Raw genomic sequence first — 18,641 nt, forward strand, 5'->3', positions numbered from 1 at the left:
GACTCCAGCTTACCCAGGACCCCAAACAAGACAAGCAGTACAAGTATGGATAGAGAATGGCTGAGAGGATGATGGATGATGATGGATTGATGGATGGATAGTGACTATGAAAGTATAGACCTGTCTCTGCTGTTTGACCTGGTAGTTACTAAAAATAATGGAGCTCTGTAAAATGTAAATAAAAGCAGAATGCAATGATCTGCCAATCATCGAATGCTTTTATTTTACTGAGAACACATGAAACATGTGAAAAGATATCTGTTGTTTTTTTTTTAGAATTTGATGTCAGCATATTTCAAAAAAGTTAGATAAGCTATAAACAACCTCAGACGTTTTAGTAAAACAGCAAATTAACATCTGCCATCTAATGATAATAATCCGTGATTGGGGTAAAAAAGATCTTCCCAGAGAAGGTTAGAGTTTCTGAGGTTTAAAAAAAAGTTTAGAACTCACTGAAGAAATGAAGAAATGAAGATTTCTAATTGTATGCATCTGTAAGTATTGCCTGATATACAGCTGCAGATAATTAATAGCTGACCCACGATGTTTCACAGGGTCTTCTAAGGAGCCTTCCCTTCCTGTCCAGTTGATTTGTTTCCAAGTTCCTTAGACTACGATGACCTGGATGACTGAGACCTACACAGGCATATTTAAAGAGTCTTCTGATTGGTGGTAATGGCTGTGTTCTTCCACTGGGTGGGGCTGTAATGGTGCTGCAAACCTATCAGCTGATCAACTCCTAAGAAAGAAACTTGTGAGGTGAAAGTGAGCAGCTGTCTGAGAGACTGTATTCCTAAACAAGAAAGGAAAGCGCACACACACACACACACACACACACACACACACACACACACACACACACACACACACACACCTGAATGGATTAACTACACTTTACTTAATCTATTTTACACATTCATGTACACTTGCAGTTTGGACACACCTTCTCATTTAATGTTTTTTCTTTATTTTCACAACTATTTACATTGTAGATTCTAACTGAAGGCATTCAGTGAGATGTGCCTGAGGTGTGTTTGTGTTCATCGTCGTGTTGAAAAATAAATGATGGTATAACTAAAGGCAAACTGGATGGTATGTCGCTGCAGGATTCTGCTGTAGCCATGCTGGTTCAATGTGCCTTCAATTTTGAATAAATCCACCAACATTGTCACCAGCAAAGCACCATCACACCTTCTCCATGCTTCATTGTGGGAACCGTGCATGTAGAGCGCATCCATTCAGCTTTGCTGTGTCACACAAAGACACAGTGGATGGAACCAAAGATCTCAAATTTGGACTCATCAGATCAAAGCACAGATTTCCACTGGTCTAATGTCCTTTCTTTGTGTTTCTTGACCCAAACAAATCTCTTCTGCTTGTTGCTTTTCCTTAGTAGTGGTTCCTGCAGTCTCCTCTGAACAGTTGATGTAGAGATGAGTCTGCTACTGGAACTCTGTGTGGCATTTATCTGGATTTATCTGGGCTCTTATCTGAGGTGCTGTTAACTTGTGATTTCTGAGGCCAGTGACTCAGAGGAATTTATCCTCAGCAGCAGGGGTGGCTCTTGGTCTTCCTTTCCCTGGGGCGGTCCTCATATGAGCCAGTTTCATTATACAGCTTAATGGTTTTTGCGACTGCACTTGGGGACACATTCAAAGATTTAGCAATTTTCCAGACTGACTGACCTTCAGTTCTTAAAGTAATGATGGACTGCCATTTCTCTTTACTTTGCTGATTAGTTCTTGTTATAATATGATTTCTAACAGTTGTTAAATAAGCCTGTCAGCTGTGTAGCAACCTCACTTCTGCACAACAATGGGGTAATGGGGTTGGGACAAGAAGGCACAGATGAACCCTGACAAGACACCTGTGTCATGAAAACCATTTCAGGTGACTCCATCATGAAGCTCATTGAGAGAAGGCCAAGGGTTTGCAGTGCTGTCAACAAAGCAGGGGGCGGCTACTTTCACGAATCTAAAATATAAAACATATTTAGAGTTATTTATCAATGTTTTCTTTGCTACATAATTCCATATATCTTCAGATATTAGATTTTTTCAGTTTGTATCTATAATGTAGAAAGTAGTAAAATAAAGAAAAAGCATTGAATGAGAAGGTGTGTCCAAACTTTTGAACAGTAGTGTATATTCTGATCGTACAGGAAAGTGTGCTATTGAACATCTCCTACAAAGTGATGAAAGTGCACGACAGCTGTACACCAACATATCTTTTATTAATAAAGTGTTTTTTTTCTCAGACACCTGCTTGTGTTTAAATGGAGCAACTAATACACCATCCATGTTTTTGTCAAGCATGGTGTGAACCAAATCAGTAAAAATGCAGGATGATAGAGCAAAGCATTAAAGAAAGAAAGAAAGAAAGAAAGAAAGAAAGAAAGAAAGAAAGAAAGAAAGAAAGAAAGAAAGAAAAAGAAATTGATGAGGCATGAAAGAAGCTGATGTGAATGGCCGATATTGAACAGAGGGAACAGCCAATATTGAACCACAACTGTCAACCACCTACAACAGTTTTGAGATCCCTTCCCAAGCGCTTCAACACCCACACGCAACTTGTGTCAGCTGACTTTCAGGTCACATGACACATGATAAGAGAACCAGAGAAACCTGGCCTGGACGAGAAAGTCTGACTCATCAGTTGGGTAATCGGTTTACTCCCTCCATCGGGATGGCCAAATGTGACTATTTTTTGACCTTAACCACTGATGACCGGAGATTTTGGCAAACTATAAAGTCTCTGCCAGCTCTCATTCCTCTGAGCTACCTCCTCACTTCATTATTGACTCCACTCCTGTGTCAGACAAAACTGAAATGTTCAATTGTTTTAACAAAAACTTTGTTGCTTCTTGTTCTTTGTTTAGCACAGTATTGGATGGGAAAATTCTTGCATACAACTTTTCTAGCAGTGCCCTGATAACTAATACTTTTTCCTTTAAACCTTTTATGGGAGAAGAAGCATGCAAGGCTTTGAAGAACCTCAACACTAAAAAGTCAACCTGTCCGGACAGTCTGTCTCCTTTCTTCTTGGGCCTGGCTGCAAGTATCATAGCTAAGTCAGATTTTTATTTTTTTAATTTTCCATACAACAGAATACATTACTGGAGATGTGGAATTGCGCCTTCGTACTCCCGCTACTGAAAAGTAATGATTCTTCAATGGTCAATAATTACAGACCAATTTTTAAACTCTGTGTCTCAGCTGAGGTTCTTGAAAGGCTGGTATATAATCAGCTTAAGAGTTACCTGGATGAAAATACTACATCTTCTTCCCAGTCTGGTTTTAGGATATTGCACAGTAATGTAACTGCTTCCTTAATTCTTATTGGCTGATGATTCTTATCAGCATCATGGCTGACCTGCATCACCCCATCATCCGGAAGTGGACTCTGAACTATCAGGAGCAGGTCGGCGAGATTGTCCAATAGCGTTCCGGCTCCTCCACACTGGACTCTCTTCTCCACACACTTCTTGGACTACATAACACTTTGCATAACACTCTCCTCTCACTTCCAATAGTTGCACTATTCGGTATTGCACTGTTTGACTCTGTGTATTGTATTTATTTATTCCTGTTTTCTACTTAAACTAAGAGTACAACACTATTGTACTTATCTTATTTCTGTATAGTTGTATATGTATATATATGTATATTCAAATTTTTTCAGATTTTTTACACTTTGCACCTTCGATCCAGGGGGACGATATTTTATCCCACTGTATGTTTGAGTGTATATTATTGGGTTGACAATAAAACTCAACTTGACTTGACTATTGTCCCATGGTTGATAGTGTCACTATGAGTACAAACCAAGCGGTGGTGCCAGCATCATGCTGTGGAAATGTTTTTCAGCAGCAGGAACTAGAAGACTAGTCAGGATGGAGGGAAAGATAAATACAGCGAGTCATCCCTGATGACAACCTGCTCCAGAGTTCTTTGCACCTTGGACTGGGGCAAAGCTTCATCTTCCAATTCAACAATGACAAAGTAAAGTAAAAGAAAATAAATGGAATCTGGTATGAAAATTGGTATTTAAAAAAGCTGTATATTTCTAAATTGACCAGTGCACTGTGATTTTTTTTAAACATATCTACCCCCACCCCCAAAAAACAAATAAAAAAGTGAACGTGACAAAATATTGGACAGTAATTCAGAGTCTAATAATAGACACAAAAGAAGTCTAATAATACAAAGTAAATAAAAGTTTGGGCAGCTGAGAAGTTGGTGGGAAGCTCAGGCCCTCGCTGTATTTTATAAATGTGTTAGCCTTTATATGTTAGCCTAAAACTCATCATCTCTCTTTATTTCTGTCTCTTAACATCAACATCACTCTGATATTACAGACACACCTTCCATTAATACCACACTGCTGCTGACTTCTGCCACTGATCAGGAATTAGGACCAACTGTGAACATGTTTTACCTGAGCTTAAGATAAGGTGCGACAAACGTTCCCAAAACATTTCTGCTGCCTTCATTTTTTTAACCTTTCAGATGAAAATAAAAATTGAGTAAATAAATTCTGTACATTTTTATTTAATAAAGATAAATTTTTAGTTTGACTTCGCCGCCACAGCTCGGCAGGCTCTCCGCTGACTGAAGGGACACCATCCAATTGCTGCCACACTCTCACACAACTCTGCCACTGCGACCACTGGAAGGTTAGAAAGAGGAATGTGCGTGCAGTCTATTTAAAAAGAAAAAAAACCTTTATTCATAATTAGATCTTTTACAAAAGCAGAGAAAATGGAGGAGGTGTCACATTTAAATCCCACAAAAAAAACAACAAAAAAAACAAGATTAATGAGACAAATTAGTAATAATAACCCTTCAACCAATCACTGGCCTCCAATCAGATGTGAGCTAGCTGATGCTAACAAAAACCTGTGAGCAATAAAGTTTGAAACATTCAAACAGAAATGTGTTCAGCTGCTGGTCGAGTCTCTGAGTGAGAGGGACAGAGAGGGAGGGGTTTGGCATTTCCCGCTCACGGGCACAAGGCATTCTGGGAGTCTGCGTGCTTGTTGTGATAAGCATCTATTTCGAGTACTCCGCAGAGAAAAATACCCAGAATTCCTAAAACTCCTCTCTTAAAATCTGTCTCTGATCCGGCCCTGCCCCCTGAGCCTGTAAGTCATCCAATTACAGGCTGCCGAGGCCTTCTCCCACTCTGATTCGTTGGCCAGGCTGCAGGTTGAAGCTGAAGTCTTTGGGGGCCTCGAAAAGCAGAACGATGGTGGAGCCCAGGTTAAACTCCCCGACCGACTCTCCCTTCTGTAAGGCCACGCCCCCTTCACCAGCAAACTTCACCGTCTGGTCAGCAATGTAGCTGTGATCATGAAAGGAGCCTTTACTGTAACGAGGTGTGTTGGTCTGAAGCTCCTGAGCAATTAAAACAGGAAGTGTTAAAACCAACCATCAATCGATCAGTCAATCAGTTAATCAATATTTCACTATACAGAGTGAACGAGATAAGAAAGACCAACAAGAACTGATCAAAACAAAACGTTCAGAAAAACCACAGGAACACAAAGTAACGTCACCTGGTCAAAGTAAATTCTGATTGAACCGACGTTCGTGGCACCGACCGCCGTTAATGAGAAGAAGCCTTGCTGCCATTGGCCGGTGAGAACCACACGCTCGTTAAGGCAAAAGAGCTCTTTGATCCAACGAGCAACGCCTGGGTTCACCGACATTAACGAGCCTAACGAGGAAGGACACACAGGCGGGTCAGGGTGGGGGCGCAAAGACCACATGGCTGCACAGGTGAACACACTCTCACCTGGAAAGTGACGCCGAAGCTCCACCCTCCAGTCTGTGGGCGAATGGAAGCAGTGGTAGTCACCTGGAGCCAGGTAAATGACAACGTGGAAAAGGTCGCTGTCGGGAGACGAGAGGAGGTCGTCCCTGAAGGAGGAGGACGACGAGGAGTCTGAGGACAAAGAGAAGCCGGGGTTAAACAGGTAAACAACAAACAAACCTCAAAGATGCCCTCAGGGATTCAACAGGTGTGACTGCAAAGTGTCAAACTGAAGTCAGGAGACGAGGAGTCACACGTACATTCAGGTGAAGTTCACAGAAAGTCGCTGTATCTTAGTTCTATCAAACCTGCTTAATATAAAACTCAGCAGGTTTTCAAACCTACAACACCTCAGGGGATTTTCACCTGCATGGTGAACAAATGTCATTTCCAAGAGAAATCATAAAAACTTTGAAGTCAGCTGGTCATTGTGGCAGGGTGTTCTTCCTTTTTTTCAGTGATGCCTGGACCTGGAGAGTTGTGTGGACGGGTGGGCCGAAGAAGTTCCCAGTTCCATTATTTTATTTATTATTATTTATTAATGATTCCTTATTTTTTCCACTAGTTTTTGAGCCTTTATAGGGTCCCACATGATCCCGCTTTTCATTTTATTAGACTTTGTGGAGGGGAAAATAAGTACTTTCATTTGCCATGTATTCCTTTCACATTTTCTATACAGGCGCTGTGGAGAGCATCCTCACACAGAACATGACATCGTGGTTTGGGAACAGCTGTGTGAAGGACCAAAAAGCTCTCCAGAGAGTGATCCGTACAGCAGAACGCTGCTGCAGGATTGCTCTCCCCCCGCTTCAGGACACCTACACCAGGAGATGCCGGACTAGAGCAGCGCAGATACTGAAGGACCCGTCCCATCCAGGCAACAAACTGTTCCAACTTCTGCAATCTGGTAGAAGGTTCCGCATCTTCTGGGCAAGGACAGAGAGACTCAAGAGGAGCTTCTATCCCCAAGCCATCCGTGCCCTAAACACACACACCCGCCCTCTCACATCATCTATAATTGACTGAGACAGGACTCTCTTCCAGACACTAAACCAAGGCACAATGTACATTTCAAATTCCTTTAATTTTAAATATGTTTATATTGTCTATCCTGTAAAATAGTCAGATGTCTATTCATATTAATGTACAGAATTCACCTGCTTGCTGCTACTACTGCACATTCACCCAATGTATATACTATATATATATATATATATATATATATATATATATATATATATATATATATATATATATATATAATGTTCTTCCTCTACACCCCCCAATTTTTGCACATGTCGAGGAGCGTGTCAGGCTACATTTCACTGTGTGTTATACTTGTATAACATGTGACAAATAAAGAACCTTGAACCTTGAACACATTAATATATTTTGATGCAATGTTTTATTGGGTATATTACATGACATAAAATATATCTGACGTTAGCGTTACAAAACTACACTACGTGAGTTGTACATATGGTCACCGTTACATGGAGGCGGTCTGGTCTTACCTTTGCACCGCCTCTTCTGTGGTCCGAGGAAATGTTCCAGACTGTAGGTGACCCCCTTCACCTGCTCCACCTCTGAGTTCTTTACGCGACCAAAGTGGAGGATCCTTCCATCAGCCGGAGAGGTCTGGAAGAGGCCGGAGACCCCAAACAACCAGGTTAACCCCCAAGTTTAATTGCCTAGTTTAATGTTATCTCACAGGTTAACCCCTGGTCTAGCTCCAAGTTTAACTTCGTCTCCCAGTATCTTTCACATTAGCTTCAGTTAAACTGGGCGATAGAATTGATTTTATCTTCCATCACAAAATGTATTGATCTTTAATGATTCACAGAGTTTCACTAGTTGCACATGTTGTCATGTTACAGCTCTATTCCAAAATTAATTCAATTAATTTTTCACCTAAAAATTCTATACACAATAGCCCACATTGACAAAGGCAAATGTTTGCTGAAATTATTTTTATTATTAAAAAGTAAAAAACACAAATATAACAAGTATGAAGCAGCAACAGCATTTATTTATTAATTCAATTCACTTTTATTTATACAGCGCCAAATCACAACAAAGGTCATCTAAAGGCGCTCCATATTGTAAGTTAGACGCTACAATAATATAGAGATGGCACAATACTACTTTTTTATGTCTGATACCAATACCACAAATTTGGATATCTACCGATACCGATACGAATCCGTCTATTTTATAATAAATAAAACTTTTTGTTTTTAAATGTCTTGCTGCATTTTGCATACGTTCATACCAAAATTTAAAAACAAAAAACAAAAAACACTATTACACTTGTCTGCAAAAAATACACTGCACCCAAAAATATTTCAGTTTAGCAATACTGATCTTTTTAAATCAAAGTATTTAAAGTAACATTCAAATAGTAATTTAAAATGCAATTTTATGCAGATTTCAAAAACTCTTTGTTTCTGAAAAAAAGAAGTGCAATATCAGCACAAAATTATGTTTATACTCAACAACTTCAGGTTGTAGAATGGACCCTTTAAGCTTAACAATAAATAGACATCCAGAGTGGAAAGCAGTGCAAAAAAATGCAAACACGGCCTCTCACAACACTCATCTTTTATCAAGTCAGTGTAAGCTGTTTGTCTGACATTTAACCTGAGACTGAAATTTGTGCAAATTCTACAAAAAAACTTAAAACAAGTGTGAAAAAAAAAAGTGTTTTTCATAGTTTTTTTTTCTCCGAACCACGAAACTGTTTAGCCATGTGTCGTCCCAAGGTAGGTATCTCTGACAGAATTAGTTTCCCCTGCATCACGCTGGGCTCTCCAAATCACAAACAAACAGTATCTCACATTCTTGATTTTTAGTTCACAAACACTTCTTATAATGACTCCTGAAACTTTGCACGTTTTAGCTCTTTATACAGTAAAGTTATAGGACAATAAAAATAATTATCAGGCAAAATGTCCTTCATTAGTTAAAATAATCCTGTCTGATACCACGTGAGAATAATAAATATATTATAACCCTCATACTAAATGGTAATCTAACAACACTCATTTTTCACTTTTTCACAAAACTAAAACATCACTACTTCCACGTCTAATTGTCTGTAATGAAGGTGGAGTAAACTAGATCCGCACTCCGTGCCCAGTGAATCCTCGCAACACAGGGGGAACAAATTTTGTCGGGGATACCTACCTTGGCACAACACCTGGTTTGGCAGCACGTAGCGAGGCTCTGAATGCTTTCAGTGTGAACTCCAGACCGCCAACAGGTCTCCCATTCTTCTTTGCAGAACCTCTCGAGCTCCATCAGGCTGGATGAGGAACATCAGCGCATAGAAATCTTCAGATTTCTCCAGAGATGTTTAATCGGGTTCAAGGCTGGTCTCTGTCTGGGCCTCTTGAGGACATTCACAGCATGGTCCTGCAGAAGCCTATCCTTTGTTATCTCAGCTGTGTGTTGAAGGTCGTTGTCCTGTTGGTGTTAGATGAAGATTTGCCCCCCCCCCCATCTTGCCCTCTACCCTGACTAGTCTCCCAGTTACTGCTGCAAAAGTACATCTCCACAGCATGATGCTGCCACCACCTTGCTTCTCTATAGGGATGGTACTGGTCAGGTGATGAGCGATGCCTGGTTTCCTCCAGACATGACACTTCACATTCAGGCCAACGAGTTCCATCTTTGTGTCATCAGATAATTTTGGTTCCATGGTCTGAAAGTCCTTCAGGTGCCTTTTGGCAAACTCCATGCAGGCTGTCATGTGCTTTTTACTGAGGAGTGGCTTCAGTCTGCCTGCTCTAGCATACAGGCCTGATTGGTGGAGTGCTGCAGAAATGGTTGTCCTTCTGGAACGTTCTTCTCTTTCCACAGAGCAATGCTCTCGGTCACCTCTGAGGCCCTTCTACCCTGATCGCTCAGATTGGCTCGGCGCCCAGTTCTAGGAAGAGCTTGGTTGGTGTCAAACTTCTTCCAATTACAGATGATGGAGGCCTGTGTGCTCATGGAGACCTTTCCTGTACCCTTCAGTAGATCTGTCTCCATGCAATCCTACAGACAGTTCCTTAGACTTCCTGGCTTGGATTGTGCTTTGACATGTACTCACAGTACTCAGCTATGGTACCTTATAGACAGGTGTGTGCCCTTCCAAATCATGTCCACTCTACTGAATTTACCACAGGTGGACTCCAGTCAAGCTGTAGAAACATGTGACCGATGATCGGTGGAAACACGAAGCACATGAATTCAATTTTGCGTCTCGTGGAAAAGGCTGTGAATACTTATGTATATGTTACATTTTTGTTTTGTTCTTTTATTTTTAATAAATTTGCAGTAATTTTAAGCCAACTGTTTTCACTTCATCATTCTGGGGTAATATATGTAAAATGAATTTCAGAATAGGGCTGTAACATGACAACATGCGCAACAACTGAAGCTCTCTTGATACTTTCCTGAGGCACGGCAACGTTATCTCTCAGTTTAACCATGTTTATCTCCCAGTTTAGACCCTGTCTAAGCAGGAGGAGGAGCAGGTTACCAGGCAGGAGGAGGCGCAGAGTGGTCGGACTGCAGGTTTAAGGCGTCGCCTGAAAAATTCTCCTAGATTTCTGTAATGATGTAAATCCTCCACTGCTGCCTCCTGGTGGACAAACAGAGGAACAAACAAACTTTATTTAATAGTAATAAAGAAAACAAAATGGCCAAATAAACAAACTGAGCATGTCCTGACCTGCATGTTCACGCCAAAGGTCCAGATATACAGGGAGTAGATGGGTTTCCGAAGCCAAGTGGGGAGCTCCACCCCATTCAGACGACCCCACGCCCGAGAGAGGAGTCGAGTAGGGAAGGAACGGTACAATGCCACCTGTAGGAGGAAACAGCAGCTACACCTTTGAATTTATTTACATGAGTGGATAAAATGACAAATGACGAGTCATTCTATAGACTGGAGTAAAAAGAGAGAAAGTAAAGGAGGAGTTTTGGGGGAGTCGTGGGTAAGAAGAGAATGGATAAATAGGGGTAGGGGACTAAAGTTTAGATGTCCAACAGTTTTTTAGGGTAATTGAATCCAATCGATGGGACAGATCAATAAGTTTGTTATCAGTGATCAATAAGGTGTTCTGTTTGTGTTTCTGCTTCTGATTGTTTCACGCTTTCATTTTCAAAATGCAGACTGGAAATGTTGCGTCACTGCATCAACTGGTCGATTGATCAGATATTGATCAGAGGAGACAGGAAAGGAGGTGAAGCAGGATGTACGAATATGGCTGCTGCCCGCCTTGCACTTCAACCAATCAGAGGCTTCTTACCCGGCAGGCCAGTGGCCGCAGAGTGCTCACAGACAGGATATAGCACAGGAAGGAGATTGGCCGGTGGCGCCATGCAGCAGGGCGACTCACGCCACCCTTGAGCGCGCTCAGACGGTGACGGAGAGCCAAACGAGGGACCTGAAGCCTGATTATAATAACGAGATTTAACGTGAACATGAATATTTTTCAAATACAAGAAAAAAAATAAACCAGAACAGCTGATGAGTCCAAGTCATGTAAACAGGCGGGTGTAGGCAGGTGAGGAGAAGGCGGGGCTTGTGCGTGGGGAGAGGCGGAGGAGGAGCAGACGCTAAAAGATAAGAACACTAAAAGAATTCTAACAGGGATGGAGACTGATGTCATGATGTCATTAACTCCCCCAAAATAAACTCTCAGCAGCTGGAGTGATGCCATTTATTTTTATATTCTTCAGCCAATAAGATTCAAGGTGCTCACCTGGATACATGAGTCTGACAGAGTGTGTGTGTGTGTGTGTGTGTGTGTGTGTGTGTGTGTGTGTGTGTGTGTGTGTGAGAAAGCGAGTGAGCGAATGTATGTGTGAGAGTTAGTGAATGAGCGAGTGTGTGAGAGAAAGTAAGCAATGAATGTGCGTGAGAGCGTTTAGGAAGGGGGGTTTCTACGGTGACTGCTTGCTTAGCAGGTCAGTTATTTTAGCTTTAGCCTAGCTTAGTGTGTTAGCCTCTTTCCATTTGATCCTGTGCTAACCTGCAAACCCAGTTAGATAACCACTGATGCTAATCCTGCTGCAACACACACACACAAATCCTCTTTAACACACACACACACACACACACACACACACACACACACACACACACACACACACACACACTTCTTTCACGCCTGAGACTCTTGAGAGTCCTGTTTTCAGAGGGTCAAAAGTATTTGGACATGTCAACAACATTTAAATGTAAGAACGGTTTGACTGCTGAAGAACCCACAGACTGCTGTGTCTCCTCCTTCAGCTGGCTTCTTCTCTCTGCCTTCAGTTTTAATTACTGAAACGCTGGCCTGAGATCAGCTCTTGGACTTTTCTCTCCCATCATTCTGGTTCAGCTTCATCTTGTTTGTCTGTCTAAAGATCATTTTTCAGATGTTTTAAAGTCAGATCTTCCTGAGTGAGGTTAGTAAGCGCCGCGTTTCCCTCCATGACGGCATCTCTTGATCACAGACCTTCTCCTCACAGAGACTTCTGATGTTGTGAAGCTGTTTTTCTGAACATGCAAATAATTTTGTCATCACCTTTAGTGCCCTCTCTGCTCTCTCAGGTCTGTTGCTGAGCTGATCAGTGATTCATTCTTTTTAACAGTGATCGAGTTTATTGATTGGGACACTGATAAAAAGTTTCTGCTCTGTGACTGCTATATTTTGGTGTTTCAGATCAATGATGGCCTCTCTCACCTGCACTAACGTCTCTTTGGGCCTCATATTTTGAACATGAAAACCATAAAAATTCAGAGATCACCTCTGCTTCGCGAGTCCTGGAATAACATCAACCGTCGGATTACTTCTGACCCTGTGAAGACGGTGGCCCGAGTATTACCTGCACTTCCTGATCTGTGGATCTGATTCGTTAAATTTTAAACTTTGAGCGGCATCCTCTGTCCCTTCCTGTTGTGCTTCTAAATGAAACTGTACTCACTGTTTGTGTAAATAAAGTTTTTCTCTACTTCCTCTCCCACCTGAATCGTGCTGTCGTTCTCCTCCTCACTCCTCGCCCTCCTCCATCTTTCTCGCTCTCTCCTTTGGGAGTTCGCCTCTGCCGCCTCACCTGCCGCAGCAGGGCACTCTCACCACGCCTCCTGTCACCACGGCGACCAGAGAAAAACCTCACCATGAACGAGCGTTGGGCGAAGACGCCGTTGCAGGAGAGCGAACCGGCCGACGACACATCAGGATGACGAAGAGTTAAAGAGGTGAGAGAGAAAGAGGAGTGTCCGTGGAGAGCAGACGGAGAAATGAGAGAGAGACGGAGGAACGCATAGAGGAGGAGGAGGAAGAGGAGGGCATAACGCTGAACAGCTCCTCCTCTGTTTATTAATAGCATGAAGGAGGAAGAAACTGTCAATCATTAATCACTGATCATCCATTCACACTGAATCTTAAATAAAAGCTTCATTTTTTATTCTCAGGGTTAAAATCATTTTTATTTTGGAAAACACTCATGCAGATTATAAACACTCAAAAATTAAAAGTTTGTTTTGTTATATTTCTCCTCCCTGTAATTTTTCCATGTTTGAGGAATTAAAACAGAAAAATGGTTAAAATACTTTTGTTGAGGATAAAATTTAAAATTAAAGATTAAAAAATTTTATTAAAAAAAGAAACAGCCATTGTTAAATTATTGATCAAATTGTGACAGTTTTTATTATTTTAAATGAGTGTTTGGAATGAAATTATTATTTAACTATTAAAACTATTATTTCAATTAATTTTTTTTGTTTTTAAATTACAAATCTGCACCAAAACAAATAAAATAACTGAAATAAATTTATATTTCAACACTTTATGAAGAGTTTATAAATAAAGCTCATCTTGTAACCGGAAGGTTACCGGTTCGATCCCCTGCTCTGTCTGTCTTGGTCTTTGTGTCCTTGGGCAAGACACTTCACCTACCACCTACCAATGGTGCGATATGGCAGCCTCGCTTCTGTCAGTCTGCCCCAGGGCAGCTGTGGCTACAACTGTAGCTTACCTCCACCAGTGTGTGAATGTGAGAGTGAATGAATAGTGGAATTGTAAAGCGCTTTGAGGGTCTAGAAAAGTGCTTTATAGATGCAATCCATTATTATTATTATTATTATTATTTTTTTTTTTTTTTTTTTAATTTATTTTGTCAGTATTATTTAATTATTTTTATTCTCTGATAAAAAGTATTAAAATTATTGTGTTTTTCTTTTAAAAGCAGAAATGAAAAAAGCCTGATCATTAAACCTGCAAATAAAGACTTTTGTGCCAGTCACAGGCCAACCAATCAGAGCAAGACAACCGTGAGGAGAGGGGCGGGGCCTGCCTGAGTGACCGAGCTGTGTGACATAACATCACCTTTCACCCAGATAACCAACCAACCAGCTGACCTGCTGTGATGTCACCATATGTTGAGGTTTTGTTTTTTTTAAAGGTGAATGTGGCAGCTTCCAGGTGAGGCAGGTGTGACAGGTTAGTTCAGGGGTGTCGAACTACAGGCCTCAAGGGTCGGTGTCCTGCATGTTTTAGATATCACCCTGGGTCAACACACCTGAATCAAATGATTAGTTCATTACCAGGGATTTGGAGAACTTCAAGACAGGAGGTAATTTAGCCATTTAAATCAGCTGCAATGGATCAAGGACAACTAAAACCTGCAGGACACCGACCTTTGAGGCCTGAAGTTCGACACCTGTGGGTTAGCTGATCTTAACAGGAAGTGAGGTGTCCTGTTCTATCAGCCAATGGTTAGTTAAAGCACAAACTTATAGATCAACTGTCAATAATCAATAGCTCGTCTGCCTTCTGTCATCACAGAGTAACTTTTAAAGAAACTCAGCAGAATCGCATCATCATTACATCATCACCCTGAGCCTTCAAGCACACAGGTGAGGTGTTACTGACACGTGAGATCAAAACTAGTATTTCATTATTTCAACTCGGTAACTACAGTGATGAATAGGAGGCGGAGGGCATAATGTCAGCGGTTCAGAGGGGGAGGAGTCAGTCGAACAGGTGACAGTCCAGTTTAAGCTCAGAGTGGGAGGAGGAGGAAGGGTTTATGGGCTGTTTGTGTCCTCTGATAGATTCCCTGTAATAACTGATAACTGACTGTTGTGTAACGCTGACCGCCATCACACCACGTTTCATCTCACAGCAACCTTTGACCTATCCTCAGCTGCTGACACAGCTGGCCTTCTGACTGACACATTTCAGTGTTTAATCGTTTCTGTCACGGCTCCACAAACCCCCTGCATCTCTTTCAAAATAAAAGCATGAATTCTTACTGAGCCACTGTAAGTCCTCCTGTCGTCAATGAGAGCCCACGAGCCCATGGCACCAACGCCAGCGGCTGCAAAACACTTCCAGAGGCCTCAGAGCATCAAAACCTTCACAAGCACCGCTGATGATGTGATCACCACTATGCTGTAATCCTCCGGATATGATTTTAAACAGAGAGACAATCTAAACACAGTCTCACACACACAGACACTGTAGTTACAACGTAAGGTTTTTTAAGAGCTTTAAAATGACTAGTGGCAATAAAAACTGAGAGAGAGTATAAGAATGTGTAAGAATGAGTCCATTTACAGGTTCACTCTGATTCACCGTAGGGGAAATTTGGGGCTCAGTTTTGACCTGAGGACTCTGCCATGCAGACCAGGAGAGCAGGAAATCAAACCATGGACCCACAGCGCCCCCCTCAGGCCCATGAATCTATACGTTTGTGTTTAAAATCACGTAAATAATCAAAAAACTAATTTTATCTTCTTCAGTTACTGTAAAAATAAAAGGATTCTTTCTTCTGTAAACATAATCAATGAACCGACGCTCTGACTGTAAATAAAGTTTGGAACAAACCGAAGGCCCGAGGAACTGCTTCCTGTACATTTGGTTTGTTTCCTGTTCAAGATTTTCATTTTTCTGTGAATTTAAATTTTTTTTAAAAAGTGTTTCAATCATCGAGGAGCTCAATCAATATGAGCCCAATGCTTCCTGTCACCGCTGTCACAGAAATGTTTAAATATCTGTGGAGTTGTTGTTTAAACGTTGCGCGAGTAGGTCGTCCTTAAGTGTTTCTGAGTTTTTTCTTTGAAATGAGGCGAACAGATTTTATTGAGTCGATTTATTTGGGGAGAAACTCAAAAAATTTCAAGCGTTTTGTTTCTGATGACCAGAATCAGCATCTTCCACCTGACAGCCGAACGTCTGGATTTTACTTCGCAGAGACAATTTTTCCCATGCTGCCACCGACCAATCACAGAAATGAGAGCTACAAACACGTCGCAGGTAAACAAAAGGCACTGACGCCGCGTTCATTGTGAGTCCGACTGCACGTGCTCAGTGTTACAAGGCAAGTGAGGAGACATCAGAGAAAGTTTTCACTTTACCTGTGTGGGTGTAGCCACAGGGGGCGGGGCTCCATCCTCCCCCTGGCCCCACTTCTGGTACTGCTTGTAACCAAGGTAACCACCACCAGTCACCAATAGGAAGGGCAGGGACCGGGGGCCTGGCAGAAGCCCACGTCCTGAAGAGACAACGAGAGCCGATTGGACTACAGAGATTACATCATCCACAAACAAACAACAGCTGAAGAGCTCTGTCTTCTCCAGTTTTGGGGTGGGGGGGCTCACCTGTGCTGAAGCGTCTGCAGCTCTGAGAGAAAACTCTGAAAAACAGGAAGGACACTCAAACTGATCAATCAGATCACATCAGTGATCAATACATGAGACGTTCAGCGTCAGAGAGCACAGGTATCGCCCCTAGTGGACACCTGACACGTTCAGTGGCTTTAAATGAACGAGACACTTAAAATTCTGGTCTCTCTGAGTTTCAGAAAACAAAGATGCTAAATGGTTAATGACTCATTATCGAAAGCGACACTGAAAAGCTTAAAAAGAATGTATGTGTGTGAAGGTTCTCGGACATCCAGGTCATCGTAGTCCAAAAAGCTTCTTCGGCTCTTCCTTTATAAACAGGTGAGATGAAGAACAGATAAATACCTGCCGCTGCTCCATACCCTCCGAAAGGCCGCCGCCATCTTGTGTTTCCGGACGTGACGTATGACGTCGTGCGTAAGAGCACTACTGGAACGAAGCCCCGCTCCCCCTTTGTCCCACGTGAGGAAACACAAGTATTTCGGTTTATTCTTGATTAAAAAGCTTAAACGATCATAGACGATTTATTGATTTTAAGATGTAATTATTGTTCAATTACGTAACATCCTGATAGCCAAACATGCTCCCACTCTGGACCACACTACTTCACCTAAAGAGCAAACGGGTCTCCCGATCACCTGGAACAGCTGGGACAGAAATGTCAGCGGGCTCTTCATCCACTACAGCTCCGCCTTCAAAACGCCCCCCTCTCCACCTGCTCGTACTCACCGACCGCCCACAGAAGGTCAAACTGAGCCCACAGCTCCACACCTGCTCACTCTAGCAGCACCACAGTGGATTCAGATTGACACTGCTGCGGTTCATCCATAGACAGGAAGTAAGCCAGAAACCTCTGAGGGGCTTTAATGTGAAGACAATCGGCGGATCAGTCACGTTAACCCTCAGCTTGCTGGTGTCTTATCGAAGTGACATGGTGTGAGTCACGTGGTGTGATGGTGTAGTTTATTATTGGTGTGAAATCAGTGAAAATCTTAACTAGCAACCAGCCAACAACATAATCAGTGTAAACAGACTGAGGATTATTGATTATCTGGTTATTATTTGGTGTGAGACCTTGAGAGTTTATGAAAACTGTCAATTTTAATTACTTTTTGTGAAAATCTGAGTAGATACAAAGAAGGAAACAGTGGTATCAAACATACGGCCTGGGTACCAGGATCGGCCAGCAGGATGTGAACTTCGTAGAGCAGGTCAGAAGCCGCGAAGACCTTCTCCCTCTCTGGCTGCGGCCCATCACATCAGTCGTCTGTCAAGCCTCAGATTGATGACACAAAGATTAATCTTCAGTCTGCGTGTTTGTGGACAGCTGCGTTCCTAGGGATCCTGCAGGGGCGCTTCAGGATTACGCTGTCTCTGAGCTGCACTCAGAGCTGCCGAGCGACTCCAATCATGACTCTTATGGACAGAAGCCTGGAGTGGAGGAGGATGGAGGTTTGATGATGTTGTGGTCTCTGAGGTAGTTTTGCTGGATTCATCAGGTGGTGTCCTGCAGCTCAGTGAAAGCCGACGTACTCCGCAGGAAAAGGGTGTTGAGCCTGTTTTAGATGGAGGCGGTAAAGCAGGTTGTTTTCATGAGTGATGGAGGTGGGACCAGAGCATGGGCATGGTGCCATGTGAGCACACAGGTAGATACGTACCCACACTCACCCCAGACATGCCGGAGAGACCTCTGACAGATTACAGATAATGTGTAAATTTTAGGATTTCCTATTTTGTCATGGTAACAAACTGTCTGACCTCCCATCTGTTTCATCAGTTCAGTTTCTGTTTGCCTCTGAGCTGCATGGCAGTACCGATCTGCAGCATAAGGTCATTTCCCATCTCTCTGTTAAAGGAGCCAATCAGATCAGTCCAAAAATTAATGATTGCAGTAACTGATCCTTCACAGCCACGGTTGATTGATCAGGAACCACAAACTCTGACACTCCTCTGTGATCCAGCGTTGTTCAGGAGTGTTGATCCAGTATGAGCAAACATTAATGTCCTCTGATCCAGGTGCACACTAACGAGCTCAGGCAAGAAAGTGAGTCCTCCAGGTAATCAGTCTCTTTAAACAGGAACAAAGGGGAACTTTACTGATAATCAAATATCATTATTATGTTAGCAAGTCAACAAGCACATACACAGGAGGTGTTCCTCAATG

General features: G+C 42.2%; 1 protein-coding gene across 6 annotated transcripts; it reads right to left on the bottom strand.

Moving 5' to 3' along the window:
• Nucleotides 1-4,203: 4,203 nt before the first annotated feature.
• pisd (phosphatidylserine decarboxylase) lies at nucleotides 4,204-18,312 on the bottom strand. Of its 6 annotated transcripts, none has more exons than XM_085413199.1 (10): nucleotides 17,037-18,312; nucleotides 16,823-16,928; nucleotides 16,454-16,488; nucleotides 16,211-16,347; nucleotides 10,532-10,666; nucleotides 10,340-10,441; nucleotides 7,329-7,452; nucleotides 5,797-5,946; nucleotides 5,558-5,718; nucleotides 4,368-5,396 (listed from the first exon to the last, which is right to left on the bottom strand). In XM_085413199.1, exons 1-10 carry the CDS (start codon nucleotides 17,152-17,154, stop codon nucleotides 5,157-5,159), a joined length of 1,308 nt encoding a protein of 435 aa, XP_085269325.1. In that variant the 5' UTR covers nucleotides 17,155-18,312; the 3' UTR covers nucleotides 4,368-5,156. The 6 variants fall into 6 exon arrangements, with proteins under 6 accessions (XP_085269331.1, XP_085269329.1, XP_085269330.1 ...); XM_085413201.1 differs by having other exon boundaries at nucleotides 4,371-5,396; nucleotides 17,088-18,310; XM_085413204.1 differs by lacking the exons at nucleotides 16,823-16,928; nucleotides 17,037-18,312 and adding an exon at nucleotides 11,112-11,256 and having other exon boundaries at nucleotides 4,361-5,396; nucleotides 16,454-16,494.
• Between the last annotated feature and the right edge of the window lie 329 nt (nucleotides 18,313-18,641).

The sequence above is a fragment of the Rhamphochromis longiceps genome, linkage group LG7 (assembly GCF_057381845.1).
Source record: "Rhamphochromis longiceps isolate RC_006_pf linkage group LG7, R_longiceps_female_GT1.1, whole genome shotgun sequence".
Taxonomy (NCBI): domain Eukaryota; kingdom Metazoa; phylum Chordata; class Actinopteri; order Cichliformes; family Cichlidae; genus Rhamphochromis; species Rhamphochromis longiceps.